General features: G+C 33.5%; 3 protein-coding genes across 4 annotated transcripts; 2 read left to right on the forward strand and 1 right to left on the reverse strand.

Moving 5' to 3' along the window:
- Nucleotides 1-4,421: 4,421 nt before the first annotated feature.
- Nucleotides 4,422-8,127, reverse strand: LOC123913858 (laccase-4-like). The gene is made up of 5 exons (XM_045964747.1): nucleotides 7,936-8,127; nucleotides 6,863-7,014; nucleotides 6,226-6,599; nucleotides 5,070-5,990; nucleotides 4,422-4,936 (listed from the first exon to the last, which is right to left on the reverse strand). Exons 1-5 carry the CDS (start codon nucleotides 8,026-8,028, stop codon nucleotides 4,806-4,808), a joined length of 1,671 nt encoding a protein of 556 aa, XP_045820703.1. The 5' UTR covers nucleotides 8,029-8,127; the 3' UTR covers nucleotides 4,422-4,805.
- Nucleotides 8,128-12,326: 4,199 nt separating this feature from the next.
- On the forward strand, nucleotides 12,327-16,054 carry LOC123913857 (protein NRT1/ PTR FAMILY 8.1-like). The gene is made up of 5 exons (XM_045964746.1): nucleotides 12,327-12,619; nucleotides 12,891-13,040; nucleotides 13,590-13,807; nucleotides 14,288-14,841; nucleotides 15,106-16,054. Exons 2-5 carry the CDS (start codon nucleotides 12,935-12,937, stop codon nucleotides 15,938-15,940), a joined length of 1,713 nt encoding a protein of 570 aa, XP_045820702.1. The 5' UTR covers nucleotides 12,327-12,619; nucleotides 12,891-12,934; the 3' UTR covers nucleotides 15,941-16,054.
- Nucleotides 16,055-17,096: 1,042 nt separating this feature from the next.
- Nucleotides 17,097-24,884, forward strand: LOC123916322. 2 transcript variants are annotated; one of them, XM_045967758.1, is made up of 3 exons: nucleotides 17,097-17,164; nucleotides 24,058-24,115; nucleotides 24,209-24,884. In XM_045967758.1, exons 2-3 carry the CDS (start codon nucleotides 24,082-24,084, stop codon nucleotides 24,619-24,621), a joined length of 447 nt encoding a protein of 148 aa, XP_045823714.1. In that variant the 5' UTR covers nucleotides 17,097-17,164; nucleotides 24,058-24,081; the 3' UTR covers nucleotides 24,622-24,884. The 2 variants fall into 2 exon arrangements, with proteins under 2 accessions (XP_045823714.1, XP_045823715.1); XM_045967759.1 differs by lacking the exon at nucleotides 17,097-17,164 and having other exon boundaries at nucleotides 23,744-24,115.
- The last annotated feature ends 1,284 nt before the right edge of the window (nucleotides 24,885-26,168 follow it).

The raw sequence follows: 26,168 nt of genomic DNA on the forward strand, positions 1-26,168 counted from the left end.
ATTGCTCACATTTTGCACGTTTACTTATAAATTTAATTAAATAAGTATAGAGTATGTGACAAATCCTTCACAAAAAAAAAAAGTATAGAGTATGTGTGCTGGGTGGATCAATACATTCGGCTTTGAGTTAAGGTGATTTTGACATCATATTTATATATTGTTCAACATCAATTTTTCTAACCCATATGCTACTCAACATCTCTCCTAAAAAAATTAAAGTGTATCCCTCCATGTTCATGATCGATCACCGTCCATTTATTACTCACCCATCAAGTCGAATCATGCTTTGATACTATTGTTGGGCCCTAAAAGAAAGTTTCACTTCTCAAATTAAAGACATTGTGCTCAATGATGAATGTACAAATTCAAACCCTTTTAACATTATTAATTAAAAAAAAACCGACTTTTTATTTATTTTATTGATTAAGTAGTTTATTTAGTAGTTAACAATTCACTTTATATTTTAACGTTTATATATATACTCACGGAGACTTTAATTCTCAATTTTAAAGCATGGTGTGTATATATGTCGGAAAGTATTTTGTTCTTTTTCTTTTTTTGGCTTGTTTGTATTAGATGGGCACGATGATTAATGTAAATTTAAATATAATATTGTTTGATCACATTGTGTTGTGCAGTTCATGCATTCACTTATTGTGGGAAACAAAAGAAAACAAAAATATTTTGTCACTTAGCTTGGAAGTTGTTAAATGTTCTTCCATTTAAATAATACATGTTCACAAAATGCAACAAATACTGGTGTTGCTCTGATCCTACATGTATACACAAACACACAATTGTGCACGGCATCATCAATTTTTCTTTTGTGTGAAAAAGATATATCATCATTGTGTTCCATTTGTATTTCTAGTGTATGAATGATTTAACTAACTTATTTTAATATTACTTAATTAATTAATACACTAATTTAATACTGACTTTGTCCACAATGAATAATATAACACATTTAGTTTTTTTGTGTGTGACTAAAACACATTTATTTATTTTTTGTGACTCACTAAAACACATTTATTTATTCATATATTTTAAGGAAAATAAATCTATAAAATAATAATTTTGTCAAATATTACAAGAAGACAACGACTTAAGAAAGAAAGATGCATATTTTTAGTTTATGTAAATCCTCTCTGGTTTTTAGAGAATTGTGAGACTCTATTAATAATCAAGTGTTTGTTCAAAAGACAAGTAAAATTAAAGATTTACGAGTTTTTATTGAATACCGTTAATTTTGATAAATCTCGATAACATATCAAATAATTTTCAATTTTTTTAAAATAGTTATAAATATTTATATGATATAAACTTTCAATTCAATATTGAATTTTGTAAAATTTCATATTCATTACACTGTTATTCACTACTTGTGCATCATATACCACTTGAGAGACTTGTGCATGTTAGACGTTGCAGATCCGAGAAAGTATATTTGTATGATTTGTATGAGAGTTGGTATAGCTAATTTGTATTTTTTTGTCAAGTAATCTAATAGATAAAAATTACACCAATAAAATAAATAAATAGATGATCGGAGTTCGAACTCGTTATCTGCAAGTATAGTTTGTATTTCTATTAGTGTTGTTGTGTTAACTGTCCCTTGATGATCTTGTAAAGAAAGGGTATTTGTTGGAAAGAAAAGTATCTCTCTCCATATGCATCAACAAAAATAATAGTTAATGTTGTGAAAGAATAAAAAAAGAAGAGGAACTTTGAATTGATGAATGAATAAAATAAAGTAAACGGTGTTTTTGGTAGAGGCACCAACTACCACCAAAATGTTTCCATAAATGGAAAGATTCTTTCTTTCTGCTTTTTTTTTCTATATTTATTAAGACAATTTGATTGGTGGCATTTTAAACAGGTCATGCTGCCAGGGCTCTGCGAGATGAGTTCATGTGCGCGCGTGCAAATCCAGTTAAAGAGGGGTCATATATTCTGATTCTCCAGAGTAAAGTACTGCACTTTATTTACCATGGATAAATTGTTTCATATGGTAATAGATTTGATTTTGGTTGCTAAAATTAATGAAAAATGTTAACATGTGTACCAAGGGCACATGTTAAGAATACAAATGTAGTAATATTTTCTTGTAATTTGTGCATATACTTTTTAAATATTAAATTCTTTTATGTTATTAAATGCATATTTCTATTTTTAGATAACTTAACATGTGCCCTTGGTGCACATTTTAACATGACCCAAAATTAAATGAGTGGGTGCTAGGGTCATTACATTATATACGTAAGGCGCTTAACTCAGTCGGTAGAGACATTACATTATATAAGTAGGGTGTTAGGGCCGATGTTCAAACCTCAGACACACTACTTATTCACCTTAAGGATGAAATTCTAACCACTATATTACTTGACCACAAAAAAAATGAATAGGCTCAAACCACCAATAATAAATTGGTCGACATTTTGATGCTTAAGTAAGTGGTTAGAGATTCATCCATGATTCATTCCTATGGAAAAACAAATTTGGTTGAAATAAAAGAATTCACTTTGTGTCTCTCACAGTATCTCAAATAGATTTTAGGCAAATAACACTAAAAATTTTGTATTAAATATCATAGTAATAAAAATAAAAATATTTACCTTTTAAAAAAATATTAATTAAATAGACCCAAATTTTTAAGAACTTTATAATATATGATTGCAAATTCGCAAGTGCACGAATAAGTGTCAAGTAGTAAAATATCGATCCCTAGGGATTGTGTTATTCAACTAAGACTAATGAACCTTATGCTAAACATTATAATGCAAGTAAATGATTGGGGGGAAAATTTGCACATTCCAGAAAATTTTACGAAATTGTTCAAGAATAGTAATGGATTGGAAATCCTCCGGTTCCTTCATGCATACTTACAACATAACAATCAAAGTCAATGAATGAATTAAGTAAATAGTTTCAAGATAGAACTAACAAACTAATTGAGTCCAATTTCTTGAATCACAATTCTCTCAATCGATCACAAATTTCTAATCTCTTAGGACGATTTGTGATTAATTGAGGTTTTAAGTACTTAAATCTGTAGATCACAATTAATAACACAAAATCTCTCAAGTATCATCAATTGCTCAACTACTCCTAGATCCATGATCAATTCTCACTGTCATGATAAAATCAACCATCAAATTCATCATATAATTGGTCAAATAACATGAAGCATTAAACTCAAGGAATAATTGATAAGAAACATATTCAATTGATTCAATTGATTCAATTAACAAGAAATTATTACATCCCTAAGCATACACAAATTCCCCTAAGGTTTCCGATCTAAGAGTTTAGTGATACATCAATACTAATTCAGCAGAATCTTCAAATGAGGATGAAATCTTCATCTTCAATCTTCAATTCTTCAGCTCAGGACCACCAAAGGTTGAGTAACCTGAAGCTTCAAAACCACTTCTTCCAGAAAAATTCGTAACCTTTCAAAAGATGCATGAACAAGATTTTTATACTTAATCCTTTGCGATCTGCGCATCATGCGCCGCCGATCTGTGCATCATGCGCCATAGGACGTGGTAGCCTCTGATTGGTCCATTTTGGCGCACCATGCGCCAATTTCCGCGCATCATGCGCACTAACCCGGGAGCTCAGCTTTCTTTCATTTCCTGCGCATCATGCGCAACTTCCAGCAACTTCATCCAGTTTCATCACTTATGGCGCACCATGCGCCATTTCCTGCGCATCATGCACAACTTCTAGAGAGCAGCCTTGCTTCCATACTTTTCTGCGCCTGGTGTGCCATTTCTTGGGCATGGTGCGCAAAAACCAGTGTTTAACTCTTGTTTACTTCCAATACCTTGCTTCACAAGAAACCTTAGCTTACTCTTATTTTTCCTCATCTTTGGGCCCAAAAGCTTCCAAATTGCTCTAATATCACTCAACGAACGATATGATAACTTTTTGTCTCTTCATAAGTTCTCTAAAATATTAAAATAACTTTTTGTCCACTAAACATCATACAAGACAAAATTTGTTAAATACCTAACATTTGTTTTGTGCTATTTTATTTTATACTGTTTTGTCCGATACAAATCAAATAGACCTTTTAAATATATTTATATCCACTAATTAAACATTCTTTGAGTTTTAGGATTTTTCATACTTTAGATGGAAGCACTAGTGGAAAGAATGAATTTGCTGAAGAGGTCTGACATGGGTAAAACTAATATCCAATGCGGTAGTTAGATAAGACGACGATTCAGAGTTTACAACAAAGTTTTCTCTTAACTTTTTGGTGCTAATTTTTCAAATTTTAATTCGAAGTTTGACTGAAAAATAAATAAAATCTACCAAAAAATTATTCCTCCAAAAATGAAACTCAAATTGTTCTAAATTATTGGTCTTGAGAGGGAGAGAGGTCTTGACATCTCTTATTGCAATACTTAATATTGGACATGAAAACTATTGGATTATTTTTCTTTTCCCTCAGTGCATAATCATTAGTGCCTGAACCTGTCTCTACTCAGTACCAATAACAAGTTAAAAAAACTTTTGATGCAACAATAGGAAAGGTTTCTTAAAATTTTGATTAACATTAATATGCATGATTAAACCCTAAAATATCTTTCAAGAAGAAAGATGAGTACAAACAATGAAAATAATACAACTAAAAGGAATAAAAGTAGACCAATAAATATCAATTTGACATCTTTTTTTTTTTTTTTTTAAGAAAATTGGACATCTTGTTCTTCCCATATTCCAATAAAATAGTCTTTTGCCTTGTTTACTCCTTCCATTAAAATATGTTGTTCTCTTAATTGGTGTTACTTTCCTCAACACTTGGGGAGGTCACTTGGAGGTGGTAATAGAGATTCATTTGGGCCTTTACCATTGTCCACAACAAATGCCATCTTTAGTCCCCATGTTGTATGAATCTCCAAATGACAATGCATAAACCACACCCCTAACAAAACATAATACCATACTTTAGCATCATACAAATTGATATTCAAATCATTTTATCTTTCTACAAAAAAATGCATCATATTTTCATTGTTCAAACATAATTAAAAAGTTTAATTTTAATACAACTTTACCTGGATTATCAGCCCTGAATCTGATAGCAGTCCAACCACCGGCCGGAACACCGACAGTATTCCTCTCAACAGGATCAACAAGATTAAACTTTTTTACATCATTTTTAGAATCAAAGTTCCCTTTACCACTACCAACTACAAAGAAATTGAATCCATGAAGATGAATAGGATGATTCTCAGGTGTTATCATTCCGGTATCTTGCAAAACCAATTCAACAGTAGAATTATAAGCAAGCCTATAAAGCCTTGTCCCTTTAGTAGTTCCAAAATTTGTCAATTGTGTCCCAGTGAAATTATATACCACAGGAGGATTTCCAGGAAAATCATCACTAAAAACTCCTTTAATCTTAAAAAAATGTGCTTGAAGAAGCGCGGTTTTCGGCATCACAAATGTAACATTGTTGAAATCAGCTACGACACGACTATTATTGACACAAGTAGGACAAGGATTGATACCAAGAGAAACAGTGAATAATAATTTATGATCAATCTTTAAAGGAACATTAGCCGGGTATTTTTTTGAGTTTAAGCTTCTAAGAGAATCGGTGAAAGTATTAGCAATTGGAGTAGCATTTTTTGGAGGTAGAGAAGTTAAGGAAGTGATTGTGGAACCAAGTGTGTTTGAATAGTGTAAAGTGGCAATGGCTGTTTTGTTGTCAACAATAATTGGTACATCCATGAAAGGAGAAGCTGCAATTAAGTAGTTTCCTAGTTTTTGTTTGGTTTCTAAAAGCACGTTTGTGGTTTGACCAGGTGCTATAACAATTGTGTCAGTTTTGAAGGGTTTTACATAAGTTGCATCAACTTCAACAACAGTTAATTGATGGTTTGCAATTTTGAAGAAAAGTTCTTCATTGAGTGCAGCATTGATGATTCTTAGTAAGTAGGTTTTTTTTGGTTGAACTTCCAATGAAAATCCATCTGTCCATGAAATAAAGTTGAAACATATTATTAGTCCATGTTGCGAGAAATTAACTTCTTTTTTTAAGTGATATTGTTTTCGTTGAAATTTGAACTTTGTTCTTTGAAATTATAAATCAAACTTTTACCACTGAGCTGTAAATTAGCTGTAAAATGAGACGGAAAAGTAATATTCAAGTTTTGAGTCACATTCGCTGTGTAATCGCAAAATGCAAGTTTGGTTCTTGAAACTCACCTTGTGAAGCACAACCTTGGCCGGGCCCTGGAAGACCATTGATCGTGTGAGCATCGGAGATATTTGGAGCCAATCCAGATTTCAAAGCTTCGTTTATTATAGCTTCAGTATCTGATTTCCACCATTCACCTAATACAATAACTTGTTCCGTATGAGGTTTAGGAAAAGGGTAAGGAACTCCAAGCTTTGGTAAAATGACCAAGGCACCATGGACAGTGGCTCTAAGCCAAAGAATATGAGCATGCCACCAAAGTGTGCCTCTCTGGCCTGTAAGAGTGAAGTTGTAAACATAGGCCTGGCCCGGTTGAATTGGACATTGGGTTATGTATGCTGGCCCGTCGGCCCAACCCGTTCTTAGCTGTTTGACACCATGCCTGTTATAAATTTCAATTCATTTTAATAATTTACAAAAATATAAAATTAAAAAAATAGAAAATAATATTTTAATTTTAATAGAATGGTTAGAAACTCGTCCCGTAAGCATAACTCAGTTGGCAGAAACATTGCATATAATATATGGGGATCGGTATTCGAGCCCTGATACTCCCGATTCATTCACCTTAAAAGGTAAAATTCTAGCCACTATTTAACAAAAAAATAAAATAAAAAGAATGGTTAGAAACTCTAGCTAACTCACCAGTGTATGCTAACATTGTATTTGACATGGTTGACAACCTTAATTAGAACATTGTCATCTTCTCTAGCATAGATGGTTGGACCTGGGAACTTTCCATTTATGGTTACAATTGGCTTGGTTGAGCACAATCTTGTGGCATTTTTTGTCACAACCTATACATTACATTCAGCCAATTATTAGCAACTACGATGGAATATATATTGTCAGTTTAATGTCACATTCTTAAAAACTAAGGATATGGAAGTGAAATATCTAGAGAGAACATACACCAAATATAAGTGCCTTACCTTGCTCAACAATCCTACACCTACTTTGATGTTTGGCATATATGACTAAATGAACAAATTGGAAGGGTTTGACTACTAGAAATTAAATCATGACCTACCTATATCATCACATTTTTAATATGTGAATTTTTTTTGACAGATTCAGATTAAAATGAAGTGATAATTAGCTCCATGAAGAAAAAATATATATACTCCATCTAATTCTTATTATAAAAAAAAAATTAGCGTCTGATTTATTTGGTCAATATTATAAATTAGATACATCAAATATTCTATAAATCTAAAAAGTAAATTTTGTATCAGGACCGGAGGGAATAATTTGCTTCCATGATGGACCATCATTTCAATTGAAGCATTTGGCTACTCAGTATTTTTGAAAAACACCAAAATCACGGTGAACCTGAAACTACGTATTGGAGCTTCTAAAAATCATAGTATAAGTAAACTAAATTTATTGTGATAGATGATTACCGCTCAACCAAACACATACTAAAAAAATTGCATCACCGCACTTTTGTTAAATTTGACTTGGAATCATGGCGTAAATATTAGCCAAATTTAGTAGTTATATTTACTTATCCACATTCAAAATTTACATAAGATTTAAGGTGAACTCTTGACCTCTGTTTACAAGTCATTGTGCATAATTATTTTAAAATTTATAACACATGCAGATTAAAACTTTAATAACTGTGTGTAAAACAAAGTAAAATAAATAAATTCTGCTCATAAGTTTCAAATGCATGATTGAAATGATAAAAATGCAAATAAGTGTAATGCACCTACATTGAACTTGTAGTGTCGAACGATAGCATCAACAGAAAATGGAAGCAAACATGCTACCAACAATAGTATAATTTGAAATCGCGCCGCTGCCATAACAACCCTTTTGTATTCTACACCTCTACTCAACAAAGAAATGTTGCTATAGAGCTTCTTCTATGATGGCTAGTGATTACTCTCTTGAAAATGCAATGCAAGAGTGAGAAGAAAGAACAACCTTATATAGAGATACGTACTATTCTGCTCTAATGTCCCTTTTAGGATTTGGTTGTATAGGGATACTTAATACGTATATGAAGTATAAATAACTCAAATTAATGACACATAACATAAAACTGTAAAGAAATTTCTTGTATACTACATAAAGTTTGTTGTATATATCCATCAACAAGGACGATTTTTGAAGCTAAACTAGTTGAGTTTATGAAGTGATGTTTTTTTAAGTGGCCAGATAAGATGCTAAGTTTGGTCCACCTATATAGGGTAAAGTATAATATTACTCAACAAACACATACCAATTTGTGACATGGACATACACTTTTCAATTTTGACTAAAGTCAAGGATATGGTGGCATATAGTATTCAATACAACTATATATTTACATTGTTGCATTAATTTGAGGTGGAACTAGAATCAAATGTTATTCCAAAAAAAGAGATTATTTTGGATTTGAAATTTAAAGATGAAAACTAATGTGATTGAGATGTATAATTATTTCACTAAATGTGACAAATCAAGTTTTTCCATCGGGATTAGTTATTGAGAAGCTTATGAATACTTCATAATCTATACTTCCTCCGGACACAAATATAAGAAAAAAAACTTTAAATTTTGGACATAAATATAAGTAAAAGTCAATTACTTTTAAACTAATTAATAATATTATTCCTAATATACCTTTATTTAATCATTTTACTTTTCAAAAGTTTATGTGATTTCCAAGGCATAAATCACTTTTCAAAGGGTAATATAGTAAACTTAAATCATGTTTTGCATTAAATCAAGAAAATTAACTACACTTAACTAAATTTTTTAAACACTGCGTAAACGATTATTTTTTCTTATATTTGTGTCCGGAGGGAGTACTTAATAATCGTTAGTTGGTTCAGTAGTGATTGACGCTAAACTTGATAGGGAGGACTACGGTTAAATCTCCCGCAACTGCGATCGGGAGGGGGTTGGAACTACTTGATGTCAGAACTGATCCCCGAACCAGATTAAACTGATGGCGAAAACAAAAAAAAGAAAATTACTTAACAATTACTTCCTTCGTACCATATTATAAGTTGTTATAAAAAAATATTTGTACTAAATAATAAGTCGATTTACATCATCAATGAAGTATTTAACTATTTATCACTCTCTCTTCTTTTAATTTTTTAATTTATTTTTTACATACCACTAATGAGGAACAATTTTATAACGATAACGATTAACAAATGAATAACATACATACAACTATAACGATTAACAAATGAATAACATAATATCGAACAAATTGAGAAGGCAATCAAGATGCATAAACCAAATCGAAAGGAAAATGTATGTTCATATCATATATAGACGTTTGATTAAGGAAACTAGCTTCGATTCTTGTTTAAAAAAATGGAAACTAACTTCGATCAATTACCAAAATGTTAGTTGAAAAAGAAATTAGATATTCAGATGAATTTGCATTATGCTTGTAAGAACGAAGAAGATGAATAAACGGTTGAGATGATTTTACCGGTTAGGTTTTCTGATTGCGTTTTGTTTAATTGTTCGAATCTAAAACTTGCTAGAGAAGAATTGAAGCAAAGTGAAAGAGCGACCTCGCGAAAATTTGTAGATCCATATTTGAATGCGCGCGTTGTTTTTTCACTTTTGAAATGGAAACATTCTTTTCGTTCCAACTTCCGAGTTTTGAAAAGCACGCGTTTTCGTCTATTAGACTAGATATTGGGCTAAAGGTAATTGGGCCTATACGAAGGGCCCATATGACTATACATCGAGAGAATTTCTTTTGGCCCCCCACCTTAATATAATGACGAACTTAAATATCAAATATAAATATCATATATTGGATTCAAAAATTGGTGAGTCCATCAACAAAAATGGATTTCAATTTCTTTTACTTTGTGGAAAACAAGAGAGAGAATTGATGCCACAATTATGACTATTATTCGCCTCAACCATACTCTTAAGTTGGACATGAATGGAAGATGTTTTGCATCCAAAACTACTTTAAAGTTGGAGACTTGATTGGTTTAAAATTTGTACGTGTTAATGAAAGTCGCATATGATTCATATCTTTAAAATTGTTTTGTTAAAAGAATTGCATCTTTCTCTAAATAAGTTTTTATTGTAACTCAAATGTCATTTCAATCATCGATAATTTTAGAAATTATCTTTTCATATTTGTAATTGTTGTCATTAGTTTAAACTATTTCTATGTTTTCTTTTATTAATATGTAATATGTAAAAAGATTATTAGCAAGTGAATATGTGACTAGTTGGTTGGCATGCATCTCTGGCTATTCGTTTGTGACAATATTTAGTAATCCTGCTTATGTATTACGTTGATTTCAAAAGACATGATTATTTTCGCAACTGCGATCGGAAGGGGGCTGAAATTACTTGATGTCAGAACTGACCCCCGAACCAGATTCAACTGGTAGTGAAAAACAAAACAAAAAAACATGATTATTTTTTGTCAAAAGAGAAAAAGACATTGATTATTTTGACACATCAAAAGACATGGTATAATTAAGTTTATGAACGGTGTACTTGTAAAAGAAGATGCAAGTCCTAATTATTTATAGGTAAATGCTAACGAGTGTCTCCGATGCACTTTTTAAGAATTTAAATAGTAAGTTTTTTATAGAATTTTTATGAGAATACGTAAATTCAAAGCATTTGAAATTATAATATTTAATTTTTTAAATAATTTATTTTTTTAAATGAAATGTTTAAAAAGTGTCCAATCCTTGCAAGAAAATTAAATATGTGTTCACATGATTATTTTACATGTTCCTTCTTCTATCGGTGTAAGCGAAACGGTATGCAGGCAGGCATGACAACGATCGTCAAATCATATTTTATTTTATTGGTGAACCTACGAACTCATCATCATATACATTCAAAATATTACTTTCATTTCAATTCTAAAAAATTAACCTACGTACAAGTCAAATTATGTTGTATCTTTTTTATTTGTTTTGCCATTATGTACCCAAAAAAAAAAACTATGTTGTATCTATTTTTATATATGTTGTTATTATAATAATCTACCCATATTTCATAACTAATCATGTTGTATTAATATTTTAATTACAACTCATAATCATTAGACCTCCTTTTTTCTTTCAATGATGATGCCTTAAGGACCCAAGTTATATATTATTCTCTCTTGGCCGTTTAAGGAATAAGGACCCAATTGGATGCCTCAAACTGCTAATGAACCAAATAAAAGAAATTAGACTTGGAATCTATTTAAAATATTGGGTCTTGCTAACGAGCGCCCCCGGGGCACTTTTTAAGCATTCCATTAAAAGAAACTTTTTATTCAAAAAATTAAACATTTCAATTTTCAATGCGTTGACTTTACGCATTTCCATAAAAATTCTATAAAAAACTTACTATTTAAGGGCTTAAAGAGTGCCCCGGGAGCACTATTTAACATTTGCCTAAAATATTTGTATTATATGTGAAAGCTTATCCAAGAACGTTGAAACTCTTGCTTTACTTGTCATGGTCCCTTTTTCTTTCAAAACACATTATCGTGCATATTTTTATTTTCTCCTTTTAAAAATCAAACATTAATGTACCTCTGTTCCCATTAATGTACACACTTCACACTTCCGTCATCAAATTGAAAAACGTATCATTTTAAAATATTTTTAATTTCTTAATTGTTTTTTTTAACCAAACAAACCGCCTATTGATATCACGAAAGCAGAGACCCATAAAAGTAACACCGGACTCAACTACAAACGCAGCATCATCATTACATTTTATCCAACTCACTCCTGGTTTCTCCCCACCGAACCGGCCTAGGATCCTCAACAGGAACAACGTTATGACGCTGCATTTGGTGGACGATAAACCACTAATTCCAGACGACGAACGCCATGCTTCCAACTTGTTTCAGGGACTGAATATTGTCATTTCAGATCTTGTCGTTTCGATTATGCCAAATGCACCAAAATAACGATGCAATTAAAAATACATATATTCAATTTGAAGGCTAATGCTACGGTGGACCACCTTCACAAGTGGTCCACCGTGGACAAGTGATCTATCGAATATGAGTAAATTATATTTTAACTTAAATTACAACCCCTTCCTTCATATATTGAAATATTCAGTTTAATTTATTTTAACATAAATAAATATGTTTGTGATGTAAACATACAGCTTACCTAAATTGTAGAATTTAAAGTCCAAGTGCCACTAATTTTCCCTATCTATGTGCCTTTGTATTTGACCATAGAAAGAGGCTAAATCCAAATACCATAAGTTTATTTTCATATTACATCACAACATGTGAGACAAGTCAACAGTCACACAACACAACTAGGATCATCATGTCCTGTTTTGCAACTCATCTATAAATAAAGCAAACCATAATTCACAAATGTGTACACTCATTATTCATTATAATATCTAGCTAACTAGATTTTGCATCTTTGAGTTACCAACTTTAAGGTAAGAGATTCACTTCTTTGATTCCATATACTGTCCTTTTGTGTTTTCATTTTTTGGATCTTTCTTTTCAGATTCTAACAATTTTCTGTAAACATAAAGATGATTCCAATTTTGCGACCTGTATCATCTGCGCGCAACTGTATCATCTGCGCGCAACTGCAAAGATTAATCTTTGAGCCACATGTTTCTATTTCTATTTGTCTATAAATTGTTATTCTCAACTCTTGTTGTTTCAGTTTGTGAATTTCTTTGTTTCTTTGTTTGGTTGCAGTTGCAAGTGAATAAGTGGCTAGTGTGTACAAGTTTTGAATTACAATGGAAGAAGAAGATGTTTACTCAAAAGATGGAACAGTAGATTATCTTGGAAATCCAGCTAATAGAAAGAAAACTGGAACCTGGAAAGCATGTCCTTTTATCTTAGGTAATTGTGGTGTTCCTACCAGCATAAGCACTTTTATAGAGTCTGTTTGGATCAACTTATTTGAGCTTATCTATCGTATCTAGTATATGAGTCCGTTTGGATTAACTTATTTTTTAGCTTATACAAGCTTGTCACGGTACTTTATGAAAAAACAGTTTATGAAGATGCAATTTTCCTCAGTGACAGCTTATGAATTAACATAAAAACTTATTTATTTGCATAAGCTAAAAAATAAGCCAATCCAAACTGGCCAATTGGGTCTATTTGGTTTGACTTATTTGAGTTTATTTACGGGCATAAGCACTTTTGAGACCGTTTAAGAGAGATTTTGAAAATAAGTGGCATGTCCGTCAACTGTTTTCAGCTTATTTCCACATGTTCTCTATGATAACTTACTTATATGAAAACAGTTCGACTTTATTTATCTTTTGTTATGGAAATAGCTTATATACAAGTACTTATATATGATAATCGCTTAAGTTATTTATCCAAATAGGGTCAAATGTATTATGTAATTATGCTTATCATTTCAAGATTCAATTTCTACAGGAAATGAATGTTGTGAGAGATTGGCTTATTATGGGATGAGTACAAATTTGGTGCTTTATTTTAAGGAGAGGTTGCATCAGCATAGTGCTACTGCTTCCAAGAATGTCTCGAATTGGAGTGGAACATGCTACATCACACCATTAATTGGAGCCTTTGTGGCTGATTCCTATCTTGGAAGATACTGGACCATTGCCAGCTTTTCAATAATCTATGTTATTGTGAGTATAATCACTATATTATTTTATTTTTTTTTGACACAACTATATTATGTATTTGATTACTAGCTTCTTGCTAAAATGGGAACATAATTTTGGAGCTCCTTGTGTAGTCATCTTATGTTTTAGACTTAACTCAACCCCACAAAATCAACTTATTAGGCTGTATAGGCTTGCTTTAATCAACTTATTTTGAGCTTATCAACTGATATAAGCACTTTTGGTACTGCTTGGAAGAGCTACGGAAACAACTTTTGATATGTTCATATGCTGTTTTCAACTTATTTTCATACGCTCTTCTTGATAGATTATGAAAACAGCTTACTGTTTATACGAAAACAGTTTGACTATTTTATCTTTTGTTATGGAAATAGATTATACATAAGGACTTATATAATAAGCACCAGTTAAGCTATATATTCAAACATATCTTTAGTCAACATGGTACTTAGATCTAAAAGGTATTCTTGTTTATATGATCAGGGAATGACACTATTGACACTATCTGCATCAGTTTCTGGCATAAAACCAACATGTCAAGGAAAAGAAAATTGCCATGCTACTGATCTACAAAGTGTAGTGTGCTTCACAGCTCTTTACCTTATAGCTCTTGGCACTGGTGGAATCAAGCCTTGTGTTTCATCCTACGGAGCAGACCAGTTCGACGACAATGACGAGAATGAGAAGGAACACAAGAGTTCTTTCTTCAACTGGTTCTATTTCTCAATCAACATCGGTGCTCTCATTGCTTCTTCTTTATTAGTCTGGGTTCAAGATAATGTGGGCTGGGGATGGGGATTTGGCATTCCAGCAGTTGCTATGGCAATTGCAGTAGGGAGCTTCTTTTCAGGTACTAAATTGTATAGGAATCAGAAGCCTGGAGGAAGCGCGCTCACGCGTATCAGTCAGGTCATCGTCGCGTCGATAAGAAAATGCAATGTTAAAGCACCTGCTGATAAGTCTCTTTTATATGAAATTGCTGATACAGAATCCGCTATCCAAGGAAGCCGCAAGCTTGACCACACAGATGAGTTGAGGTATAGCAAATACAACAAATTTCTAGATGAGCAATTTGTGTTTTTTTTACTTTTACAACAATTGAATTTTAAAATAGAAGTTCTTCAACATTCTATCGTATCCATATACGATAATCTCATGATCCCAAGTTCTTCAATTGTTCATTGAAAGTGTTATTCAGAAAATTGACAAACCAATTGGGCACTAGTCTTTTTTTAAAGTCATAGAAAAGAATAACACCCTATTTTCTTATTTAACTTTTATTCACATTCTTATTATAACAGATTTTTCGACAAAGCAGCAGTGCTAGGACAATCAGATAATGTAAAGGACTCCATAAATCCATGGAGACTTTGCACTGTAACACAAGTGGAAGAACTGAAATCCATTCTAAGATTGCTTCCTGTATGGGCCACTGGCATCATATTTGCAACTGTCTATGGTCAAATGGGCACATTATTCGTGTTACAAGGCCAAACCATGAATACTCATGTTGGCAATTCTAGCTTCAAAATCCCACCAGCATCACTCTCTATCTTCGACACCCTCAGCGTCATATTTTGGGTCCCAGTTTACGACCGGATCATCGTACCATTAGCGAGAAAGTTCACAGGCCACAAAAACGGCCTAACTCAGCTCCAAAGAATGGGAGTCGGCCTCTTCATATCCATATTTGCAATGGTAGTTGCAGCAATTTTGGAACTCATAAGACTTAGATATGTTAGAAGACACAACTACTATGAACTCGAGGAGATACCAATGACAATATTTTGGCAGGTTCCTCAGTATTTTCTTATTGGTTGTGCAGAAGTGTTCACATTAATTGGTCAGTTGGAGTTTTTCTATGAACAAGCTCCTGATGCTATGAGAAGTTTGTGTTCTGCTCTTGCGCTACTCACTATTGCGCTCGGACAGTATTTGAGTTCTCTGCTTGTGACTATTGTGACAAATATCAGTACAAAGAATGGAAGTGTTGGATGGATACCTGATAATCTAAATTACGGTCACATCGATTATTTCTTCTGGCTATTGGCAGTGTTAAGTGTACTTAATTTGATATTGTTTATTGTGGTGGCTAGGTTGTATACTTATAAGAAAACGGTGGGAACTCTTCGCTGAAAAAATGTGTTGAATTGTGTTATGGAAGTTCCAATAGTACAAAGGAAGATTAATTACTTCACAGGGTCTTGTATTCACTGTAATCTCAGTATGTGAAATCAAATCATTGAACCATATCAAGATGTTGCAAATTGTAAAGTTCTTACTATTACTACAATGAATCAACTTTCATGTGTTAAATGATTGCAAAATTTCATGTATTAATACTATTACTCAAAGTTTCATCCCCGGATAAATCAAGACATTGGACTCAAGTGGTTAATGAGTTCCTCCTAGGACGAATCGTTCGGGAGAATCCGAGTTCGATTCTTGGTGGAAACAATTATGGCTAGGTTTTATTTACCTTGCAACCAAAATCTGGATGACAAAGCGTGTATTGCTAACATTTTTCATAAATTTGTTCCCTTTTGCTCTTCCTACTCAATCATTAATTTCTTTGTTCTGATTCTTAAGGAAAAAGAGACTGTGGGATGAACATTGCATTCCACATAACTTTTATGTAACCTTGGGTTTTCTAGTTCAAAATAGAACTCAATGAAATTACCTCATACACTATATTATTTGAAAATGGAACACTTATACACATGATTTGATAGGTCCCTAAAAATTATGGGACCAAAATAATTTTTTTTAATTCTTAAAAAAATAATTGTTAAATAAATTATGTGTTTTTTTTTTATCTTCCTTTTTAATTGTTAGAGTTGATAAAAAAAATGTCTTGGTTAAATATCACATAATTTAGATGTCTTGGGTTCACATCTTATGCTTATAAGCTAAATACATCTCTCTCAGAAATGGATATTGGACTTAACTTATCCTTACAAAATCGGCTTGTAAGGTGAGGATTGCCTCTAGTATATAAACACTTAGTCAGGCCATCTCTCAACCGATGTGAGACTTCTTAACACACCCCCTCGCGTCCAGCACTATTGGGCTTGGTACGCGGATATAAATAGTAGGTGGCCCGATATCGGGTGGCCCAACGAATCTTGGAGAGGCTCTGATACCATATCAGAAATGGATATTGGGCCTAACTCATCCTTACAAAACCGGCTTGTAAGATGAGGATTGCCTCTAGTATATAAACACTTAGTCAGGCCATGAGACTTCTTAACAATCTCTATATCCATGTTTTCGGCAACCTAAGCAAAAACAATCCCTTTTGATTTTGAAGGTTATCGTTAATAAAAGAATCGCTCCATCCCTAAATTATCACATTCACCGGTCACTAAAACTTCAACTGTTGCAATGTTTCCCAAGCGCAAGGACTAGGAGTATTATATACTTTCTCCGTCCTAAAATAAATTACCTATTTTATACTTTATCTACTATTTATATGATCTTCTTTGAATGTTTCTACTAACCTAGACAGAGGGAAAGAGGCTATTACATACTGGAATATGAGGAGTATTATATACTGGAATGTGTTCCATCTGGACACAAATATAAGCAAAAAAAATTGTTTATGTACTATTTAAGAAACTTAGTTAAATATAATTAATTTTCTAGATTTAATGCAAAACATGAGTTGAGTTTACCATATTATCCGTTTGAAAAATGTAAAAGTGAAATAAATGCTTAAAATAAAATAGAATTAAATAAGGGTATATTATGAATAATAGTATTAATTAGTTTAAAAGTATGTAACTTTTGCTTATAATAGTGACCAAAATTTAAAGTGAGGGAGTATATGCAAATATTAACATATTAGATAATTTAAAATATTAATGATTTAAGATGTGCATTGACAAATGTAAAGGTGGTCAACTAGATCATTTATTTTGGAATAGAGAAAGTATAAAAAGTTTACGCAATTTTTTTTTACTCCCTGGCTGGAAAAAATTTGTAAGTCAAATTAATTTTTTTTCCTGCAAACATCAGATGTTGGAACCGGCACCGGCGCCATCTCGTATTGAATGGCGGAGATGGCAGTGTCGCCATCTGTACAAAGACTGCATGGAAAGACCACTTTTCCAGGTGGTGGAACTCCCACCGTCGCCATCTCCTAGGTGATGGATGAACTGAGAGTGTCGCCATCCGATAAAGGTAACCTGCGTGTCAGAATCCTGTCGATGGTGGAACTGCAACTGTCGCCATGCTTCCTTGAATGGCGATGCTAAAGAAAATTTTATTAAATGCAAGCAAATGCATAAGATATGCCAATATGTACAGGAACGAAAATTACACACTCACTACTCTCACTTACACTTACTCCTATACACTTACTATAAATAAACTGTTTTACTACACTTCTTCTTCACTACAATTTTTCACTATGTATGCTTAGCTTCCTCCCTACAACTTCTAAATTTCTTCCCAACAAGTCACCAACTTCTCAATTTCTTCTCTACACTACAACTTTTACATCTCTTCTCCAAACTTCTCCATAATAACTTCTACATTCACTACATTTCTTCACTAATACCTCCACAATACTTCACAAAATGGCTAATTTATGGATTGGTCATCACCATATTTCACAAACCAAAAAAGTATGAGTTAATTTTATGTTATTATTTTATTTATATTTAAGTTATATATAGTTATAATAAAAAAAATTATAGTTATTTTTATACTTATATTTATAGAAGTATAGAAAGTATAAGATCGCCATAAATTTTTTTATTATAATTTATGTTATTATTTTATTTATATTTATGTTATATATAGTTATATATAATAAAAAAAATTATAATTATTTTTATACTTATACTTATATAAGTATAAAAAATATAACAATCACTATAATTTTTTTATTATAAATTTATGTTATTGTTTTATTTATATTTAAGGTATATATACTACATAGTTATAATAAAAAATCACTATAAACTTATAGTTATTATTTTGTTTAATTTACTAGTCTTAAAATAAGTGGTTGGAAGCTAATCAAATTTATATATTCTTTTATATGTGTTATGCGTAGGACACCGACACTTGTAGACTGCGATTTCAGGGCCATTTAAGGAACCAAATTCTTTATTAATACCATTCTTGGAACAATGTGATTTTGGTAACGTCGTCCTCATCCAAAACGGTACGTTGGATTGGCATTTAATGACATCTATTGTAATGAGATGGAGACCCGAGACACATACATTCCTTTTACCATGTGGAGAGTGCACAATAACTCTCAAAGACATGTCGATGTTATTGGATGTACAAATTTCTAGACGAACTGTTACTGGAACAATTAGTTCCATTTGGGAAACAGATTTTCCACGATTATTGGGAGCCATTCCTCCAGCAAACATGCGACATGGGTATTCTCTTAGGACAAAATGACTACAAGAATATCTTCAAGCGATGCCACACGAACCTACACCCGAACAACTAATGCAACACCTAAGGGTGTACCTTCTATATTTTTTGGGAATATTTTTATTACCCGACAAATTTGGCGACTGTATACATACTATGTATCTGCCACTCTTGGAAGATATAGCGACAATTAGAAGCTATAGTTGGGGTTCGACTTCTTTGGCGTCGTTGTATAGAGGCATGTGTGATGCGGCAACTTCATCAAAAAAAATCACAACAATTTCAGGATGTGTCATACTTCTCCAGGCATGGGCTTATTCTCAAATAAAATTATTTCAACGTCGAAGAGTTGTACGTCCACCCGCCGATAGGCCATTGGAACTTAAGTAAGTATATACTATTTATTAATAATAAATATGTATTTTACTATGATATTAATTGTATAGTGAAAATATTATTTCAGGTACGTTGCTTCCGGAACAAAGTACTCTGGTGATCCGTCACACGATGTACAAGGCGCTACAAACGTGCTCGGTCGTTTAAAGGAAGACGGAGTAATATATATTCAAGGTTTTGTGCTTTGCAAGCCAATTGTGCAAGTTGATGGAACTTGGTTGTACGGAAAGTATAAGGGGACGTTGTTGTAGGCCGTCGCCCAAGATGGAAACAACCACATTTTCCTGGTCGCTTTCGCAATTGTTGAAGGGGAAACCAAGGAAGCATGGAACTTCTTCCTAAAAAATTTGAGAAAGTACGTCACTCCACAAGAAGGCATATGCGTCATTTCAGATAGGCACACGTCCATTAAAAGTGCTTATGAAAATCCTTCGAATGGTTGGAATAATCCTCCAACGTCGCATGTGTACTGCATCCGACACATCAACCAGAACTTCGTGAGAGAAACCAAACAGAAAAAAATTCGGCCGTTAGTTATAAATATGGGTAAATATTTCTAAATTTTACTATTATTTGCCGCTAATATATTATTGAAAATAATTTTTTTAATTCAATTTAGGATATGCACCGAGCGAAACTTCATTCCAATACTGGCAGGACAAACTTGCGAAGGAAAGCGTGGATGCTTTAAGGTGGGTTGATAAAATCCCCAAAGAAAAATGGACGCAAGCGTATGATGGAGATTTTTTTCTCCCTGTACCCCCACTTTTTTTGTTTATTTCCGTAATACCCCCGTTTTGAAAATATTTCTCGTAATACCCCTGTTTGGGGACAAAAACTGCAGCTGCGCAGTGCCTGCACATGGCGGAATTGAGACTCACGCCATGTACACGTGATGGCGGAAAAGGGAGTGACGCCATTGACTGACCTCGTTTTCAGTGCATGCGTCCAGTTTGAAACAGACAGCAGGTGTGTTTTTTTTTTTTACGTTTTTCTGGCCAAAAATGGCCTTTTTTAATTCTTTTTTTAAAAAATAATTATAATTAATAAAACTAAACATTATTAATAAAAAATTAAAATAAATATATACATTGCGAAATATATTTTATTAAAATAGTACTAATAATACACACTAATACTACATGTGTCCACCGGTGCCACAAGGGGAACGATTACGAGGAGGAAGTCCAAGTCCAAATAATTCTTCATCATTGGTGTCATTATTCTCCTACACTCCAAGAAAATTTCTAGCTACTGTTACTGGAGAGGGGGGTTCAACCGGAGCCGATGCAGAACCTTGACCTTGAGCCCACGTTGAGTTTAAATATTCGCCCGATAATTGTGCCCACGTTAATTCCTAAGGGGGTTGTTGGGTTGGTTGGGGTTGTGTAGATTCACCGGATTGGTAAAGATTTCTGAAATTCTCATTGAAACGTTGTGTTCCCGGTGATTCGAAGTTGGCGTGGTTGAAGTCGAAGAAATTCCGCGTTTGTGGAAATGGGGTCACAAAATCGGATTCACTATATGACATCGACATCGAATGTTGGGTAAATGGTTGTTGTTGTGGGGTAGAGTTATTTTGTTGTTGTTGTGGGGTAAAGGTAAATGATGGTGGATCTATGATATAGGTATGTTGTTGTTGTTGGGTGAATAATGGTGGATCTGGGATATAGGTATGTTGTTGTTGGGTAAATGGTTGTGTGAAGATTGTTTGTTGTTCTTGTTGTTGGGTATATGGGTGTGGGATATTGGTATATTGTGGTTGCATATCAGGACGTGGATGCAGGTCATTCAAATAATAATCGTCACACAATATACCAATATCCCACACCCATATGCCCAACAACAAGAACAACAAACAATCTTCACACAACCATTTACCCAACAACAACATACCTATATCCCAGATCCACCATTATTCACCCAACAACAACAACATACATATATCTCCGACCCACCATCATTTACCTTTACCGCACAACAACAACAACATAACTCTACCCCACAACAACAACCATTTACCCAATATCTGATGTCGATGTCATATAGTGAATCCGATTTTGTGACCCCATTTCCACAAAACGCGGAATTTCTTCGACTTCGTCCACGCCAACTTCGAATCACCGGGAACACAACGTTTCAATGAGAATTTCAGAAATCTTTACCAATCCGGTGAATCTACACAACCCCAACCAACCCACTCAGGAATTAACGTGGGCACAATTATCGGGCGAATATTTAAACTCAATGTGGGCTCAAGGTCAAGGTTCTGCATCGGCTCCGGTTGAACCCCCCCTCTCCAGTAACAGCAGCTAGAAATTTTCTTGGAGTGCAGGAGAATAATGACACCGATGATGAAGAATTATTTGGACTTGGACTTCCTCCTCATAATCGTCCCCCTTGTGGCACCGGTGAAAACATGTAGTATTAGTGTGTATTATTAGTACTATTTTAATAAAATATATTTCGCAATTTATATATTTATTTTAATTTTTTATTAATAATGTTTAGTTTTATTAATTATAATTATTTTAAAAAAATAAATTAAAAAAGCCATTTTTGGCCAGAAAAACGTAAAAAAAAAAAAAACAAACACCTGCTGTCTGTTTCAAACTGGACGCATGCACTGAAAACGAGGCCAGTCAATGGCGTCACTCCCTTTTCCGCCATCACGTGTACATGGCGAGACTCCCATTTCCGCCATACTCACTGACATGGCGTGAGTCTCAATTCCGCCATGTGCAGGCACTGCGCAGCTGCAGTTTTTGTCCCAAACAGAGGTATTACGAGAAATTTTTTGAAAACGGGGGTATTACAGAAATAAACAAAAAAAGTGGGGGTACAGGGAGAAAAAAATCCATGATGGAGGTCGTCAGTGGGGTCACATGACAAGCAATCTTGTTGAGGCAATGAACTCGGTGTATAAGGAAATCCACAGCCTAACAATCACAGCATTGGTCAAAGCAACCTACTATAAGTCTGCAGAACGTTTTGCAAAACGCGGAATCCAGGCAACAGCCGTGTTAGGTTCTGGTCAGGTGTATTCAGAATCGTGTCAGGAAAGGATTACAGATGCAATGACTAAGGCCCACTCACACGCAGTCACTCGTTATTGATGATGTGTTCAAAGTTGCCAATGTATGTCGCTTGTATGAGCATACCTCCGATGTGGTTCAAAGCGAAAGATATTGGCCCAAATATGAAGGTCCGGTACTTTTTCCCCATCTCGATATGAAAAGGGTCAAGAAAGGACGTCCAAAAAAGTCTCGTATTAGAACCGAAATGACGAATTCGGCAAAAAAGAGAAAAGTTGTGGTTTATGTCGCGTTATGTCGGGTGTCGGGTCATTGGGCGCCTCATTGTGATAATAATGCTGTGGGGCCCTCTTCGTAACTCTAGTTTTTTATTTTTTTTTTCTTTCTAAATTTTTATATTATATTATGAATGAATCTATCAATATTAAAGCTTAAATTTCGGTGCAAAACACGTAATTGTCCACATTTATACGAAATCACTAAAATAAAATAAAGACTTGCATCATTTTTAATTAACTAAAGTTCACATACCTAAACCATAAAATGAAGACTTACATCATTCTTAATTAACTATAGTACATAAACCATAAAAAAAATAAACCACGTACAACAATGTGGTTCATTTTCGTTTTCAACACGGCAAAACATGAATTGCACTTCGAAATCACCCTTCAATTTGTACCAATTTTTTTTTATCGTAGCTTCGGGGGAGTCACTTGTGATGTCCGTGCATGAATCTAAATAGGCCATATGCTCGATTTCTATATGTTCATTGTTTTTGAACAAGAACATTTCTTGAGTCTTATTCTTTAAAGCTGCAAGCGAACTCAATTTGCCAATCAGTAACTTAAAATGTTCTTGGCAGCCTTCAAATTTAACATAAAAATTATGGCAACCATTGGAAGAAGATATCATTTCTTATAAAAATAAAGAGAGTGGAGAAAATGAGACAATAAAATGAAGAAGATGAAGTTAGTTGAGTGGAAAATGAAAGTATGAAGTGTAATATTTATAGAATGAGATAGTAGTAAAAAAAATATTTAATAAATAATAATTCAAAAACTCTTCTATCTCTCCCTCCCATGTAGAGACCGAAAAAAACAAAACCAACATTCCTTGGTCAATAGCGATAGTCTAACCGTCGCTACCTAGAGGCTATGGCGACATTGGGAGTGTTGCTACTTCCTCTCCCTTCTGCGGCGTCAGTTTCTGTCCTTTGAGAGAGATATTACGGGAAAAAAAATATGGGAGGGGGGTATTACGGGAAATAAGAGGGGTCCATGGGTATATTTTGAGAAAAAAATCTAAGCTAAATACATCGCTATATCCATGTTTTCGGCAACTGAAGCAAAAACAATCCCTTTTGATTTTGAAGGTTATCGTTAATAAAAGAATCGCTCCATCCCTAAATTATCACATTCACTGGTTACCAAAACTTGAACTGTTGCAATGTTTCCCAAGCGCTTTAACGACCCCAAAACAGGTACCTTTTTATTTGCAACCCAAGTTTTGCTCACCAACTGTTTGATAAAATGTCTCACACAAAAACTGAACCTAAATTATTTCTTCGATGCAGGTTTTCATATGCTGAGTTCAATGCATGCAAAAAAATACATGAATAAAATTGGGATGGAAAGAGAAGACTACCACTTTTATAAACAAATTGGGAAGGCCGTACTTTTCTCCTATTCCATACTTGGGGCTTTGTGGATTTACAATGGTTCTTCACCAGTGGAGTGGTGGAGGATGAATTCACCGATGATAAAGGAGAAGCTTGCGCAAGCCAATTTGTACCCTAGTGATGTAGAATCTGTGAAGGAGTTCGTAGCCAAAGTAAAAGGGATGGTTGAAAGTGATGATAAGGATGGATATGGACGCCGGGAGGAGATGGAGAAAAAGAAGACTGATCACGAAGCTCAGAAGATGTGGTTGAAGATGAAGAATGAGGTTGTTGCTGAGCTTCGAGAGAAGGGTATTGATGTCGAGTGATAGCACAATGAATTCCAGCGTCACTCGACTCACTCCTATGATTGATGAACTGATTTGGTTGCCATTGTAGTATACTTTAGAAAACATATGTATGCTGCTACGTGATAAATAGTGAACTGATAAGTAATTTCCCTTGCTGGAGATTAAGCTTGTTATAGCTTTCTTATTTTCATTTTTGCATAATCATAACAATAGGTGTGGGACAAATTTGTTAATATCTGTTGCTCTGTTTATAGATCCAAGTAGTATTGCCATTTGTATCAGCTTTGATGCATATTAGCATCAGCTTTGATATTTTTGAATGCAGAGCTTATAAGTTGCAACAAATGTGAAAAACTTTAAAGAAAATACGTCCACTTTTTACTAGAAATGGAGGACTACTAGCATTCACTCCGCACCAAGTATAGTCATCATAACTACAATGGTAATGCAGCGTTTTAAAAATCGAATAAAACTATACATGAACCAACACTGTCTACAATTTGATTATTTTAGTGTTTGATCACGGTTGCATCACATAAGTGGTTTAAAATAGTTGAACCATAATTCAAGGTCTTGCCGATTTGATATTTTGTTCAAATTTAAAACATTATGTTAACAGGCAAGAGAGTTGAAAACTTAGCCCCGCGATTAATTTAATTTACTTGATGATTTACTTGATGAGTTTCGTTTTGACTTGAAAAAACCTCTCAAAAGCCATTGATTACCAACCAAATACACTGCCGTTTGAAGGATTGAGCTTTCTATAGTATGTTCCTGTAAAGTTAGACATGAAAGGAAACAAAGAAACATTCATGAGAAAAAGCTTTCTTATTTTCATTTTTACACACAAAAAAGTATTGCCCGTTATGCTTATATTCATATTAGCATCAACTTTGATTATTTGTTCATGCTAGCAGCATATTCACTCAGCATCAAGTATAGTAATCACTAATCATAAAATACAATGTTAACACAATGTTTTAAAAATGAAATCTAAAAATGGTTAAACCAGCTTGTTAAAAAAAAACATGGTTAAACCAGTTCAAAAATTCGAGTGTACTTTCATCCCAATTCGAATGATTTAATACAGTTAAACAACCATAAGTCAAAAATCACACCAATTTGATATTTGGTTCAATTTTTTAAACAATATGTTAACAGGCAAGAGCTTAGGGAGTTGAGAATTTAGCCCTGGGGTTAATTTAATTTACTCGATGAATAAGCTTTTTTCCAAATGGAATACTTAAAAAATCTTCCAGAATGTATTGATTACCAATCAAGTGCTCCACCGTTTGCAGGATGGAGCTTTTTATAGAATGTCCTATAAAGAAAAACATGAAAGGAAACAAGAAGAAACACTCCTGAGAAAAAGATCACTGGTGTCAAATCCAATTCAGTTTCTTTCCATGGTTTACTGAACGGTGGATTTGGGCAATTATAATGTTTAAGCAAAGGAAATTCATTTTAAGTTAAGTCAACGGGTGTCCTAACACTCGTTCTTATGCATTCATTATGTTAGAGACAGGACATGGTTGGAGGACTAGACAAAAGTGGAAGTGTAACCA

Source organism: Trifolium pratense, linkage group LG3, assembly GCF_020283565.1.
Source record: "Trifolium pratense cultivar HEN17-A07 linkage group LG3, ARS_RC_1.1, whole genome shotgun sequence".
In the NCBI taxonomy this organism is placed as follows: domain Eukaryota; kingdom Viridiplantae; phylum Streptophyta; class Magnoliopsida; order Fabales; family Fabaceae; genus Trifolium; species Trifolium pratense.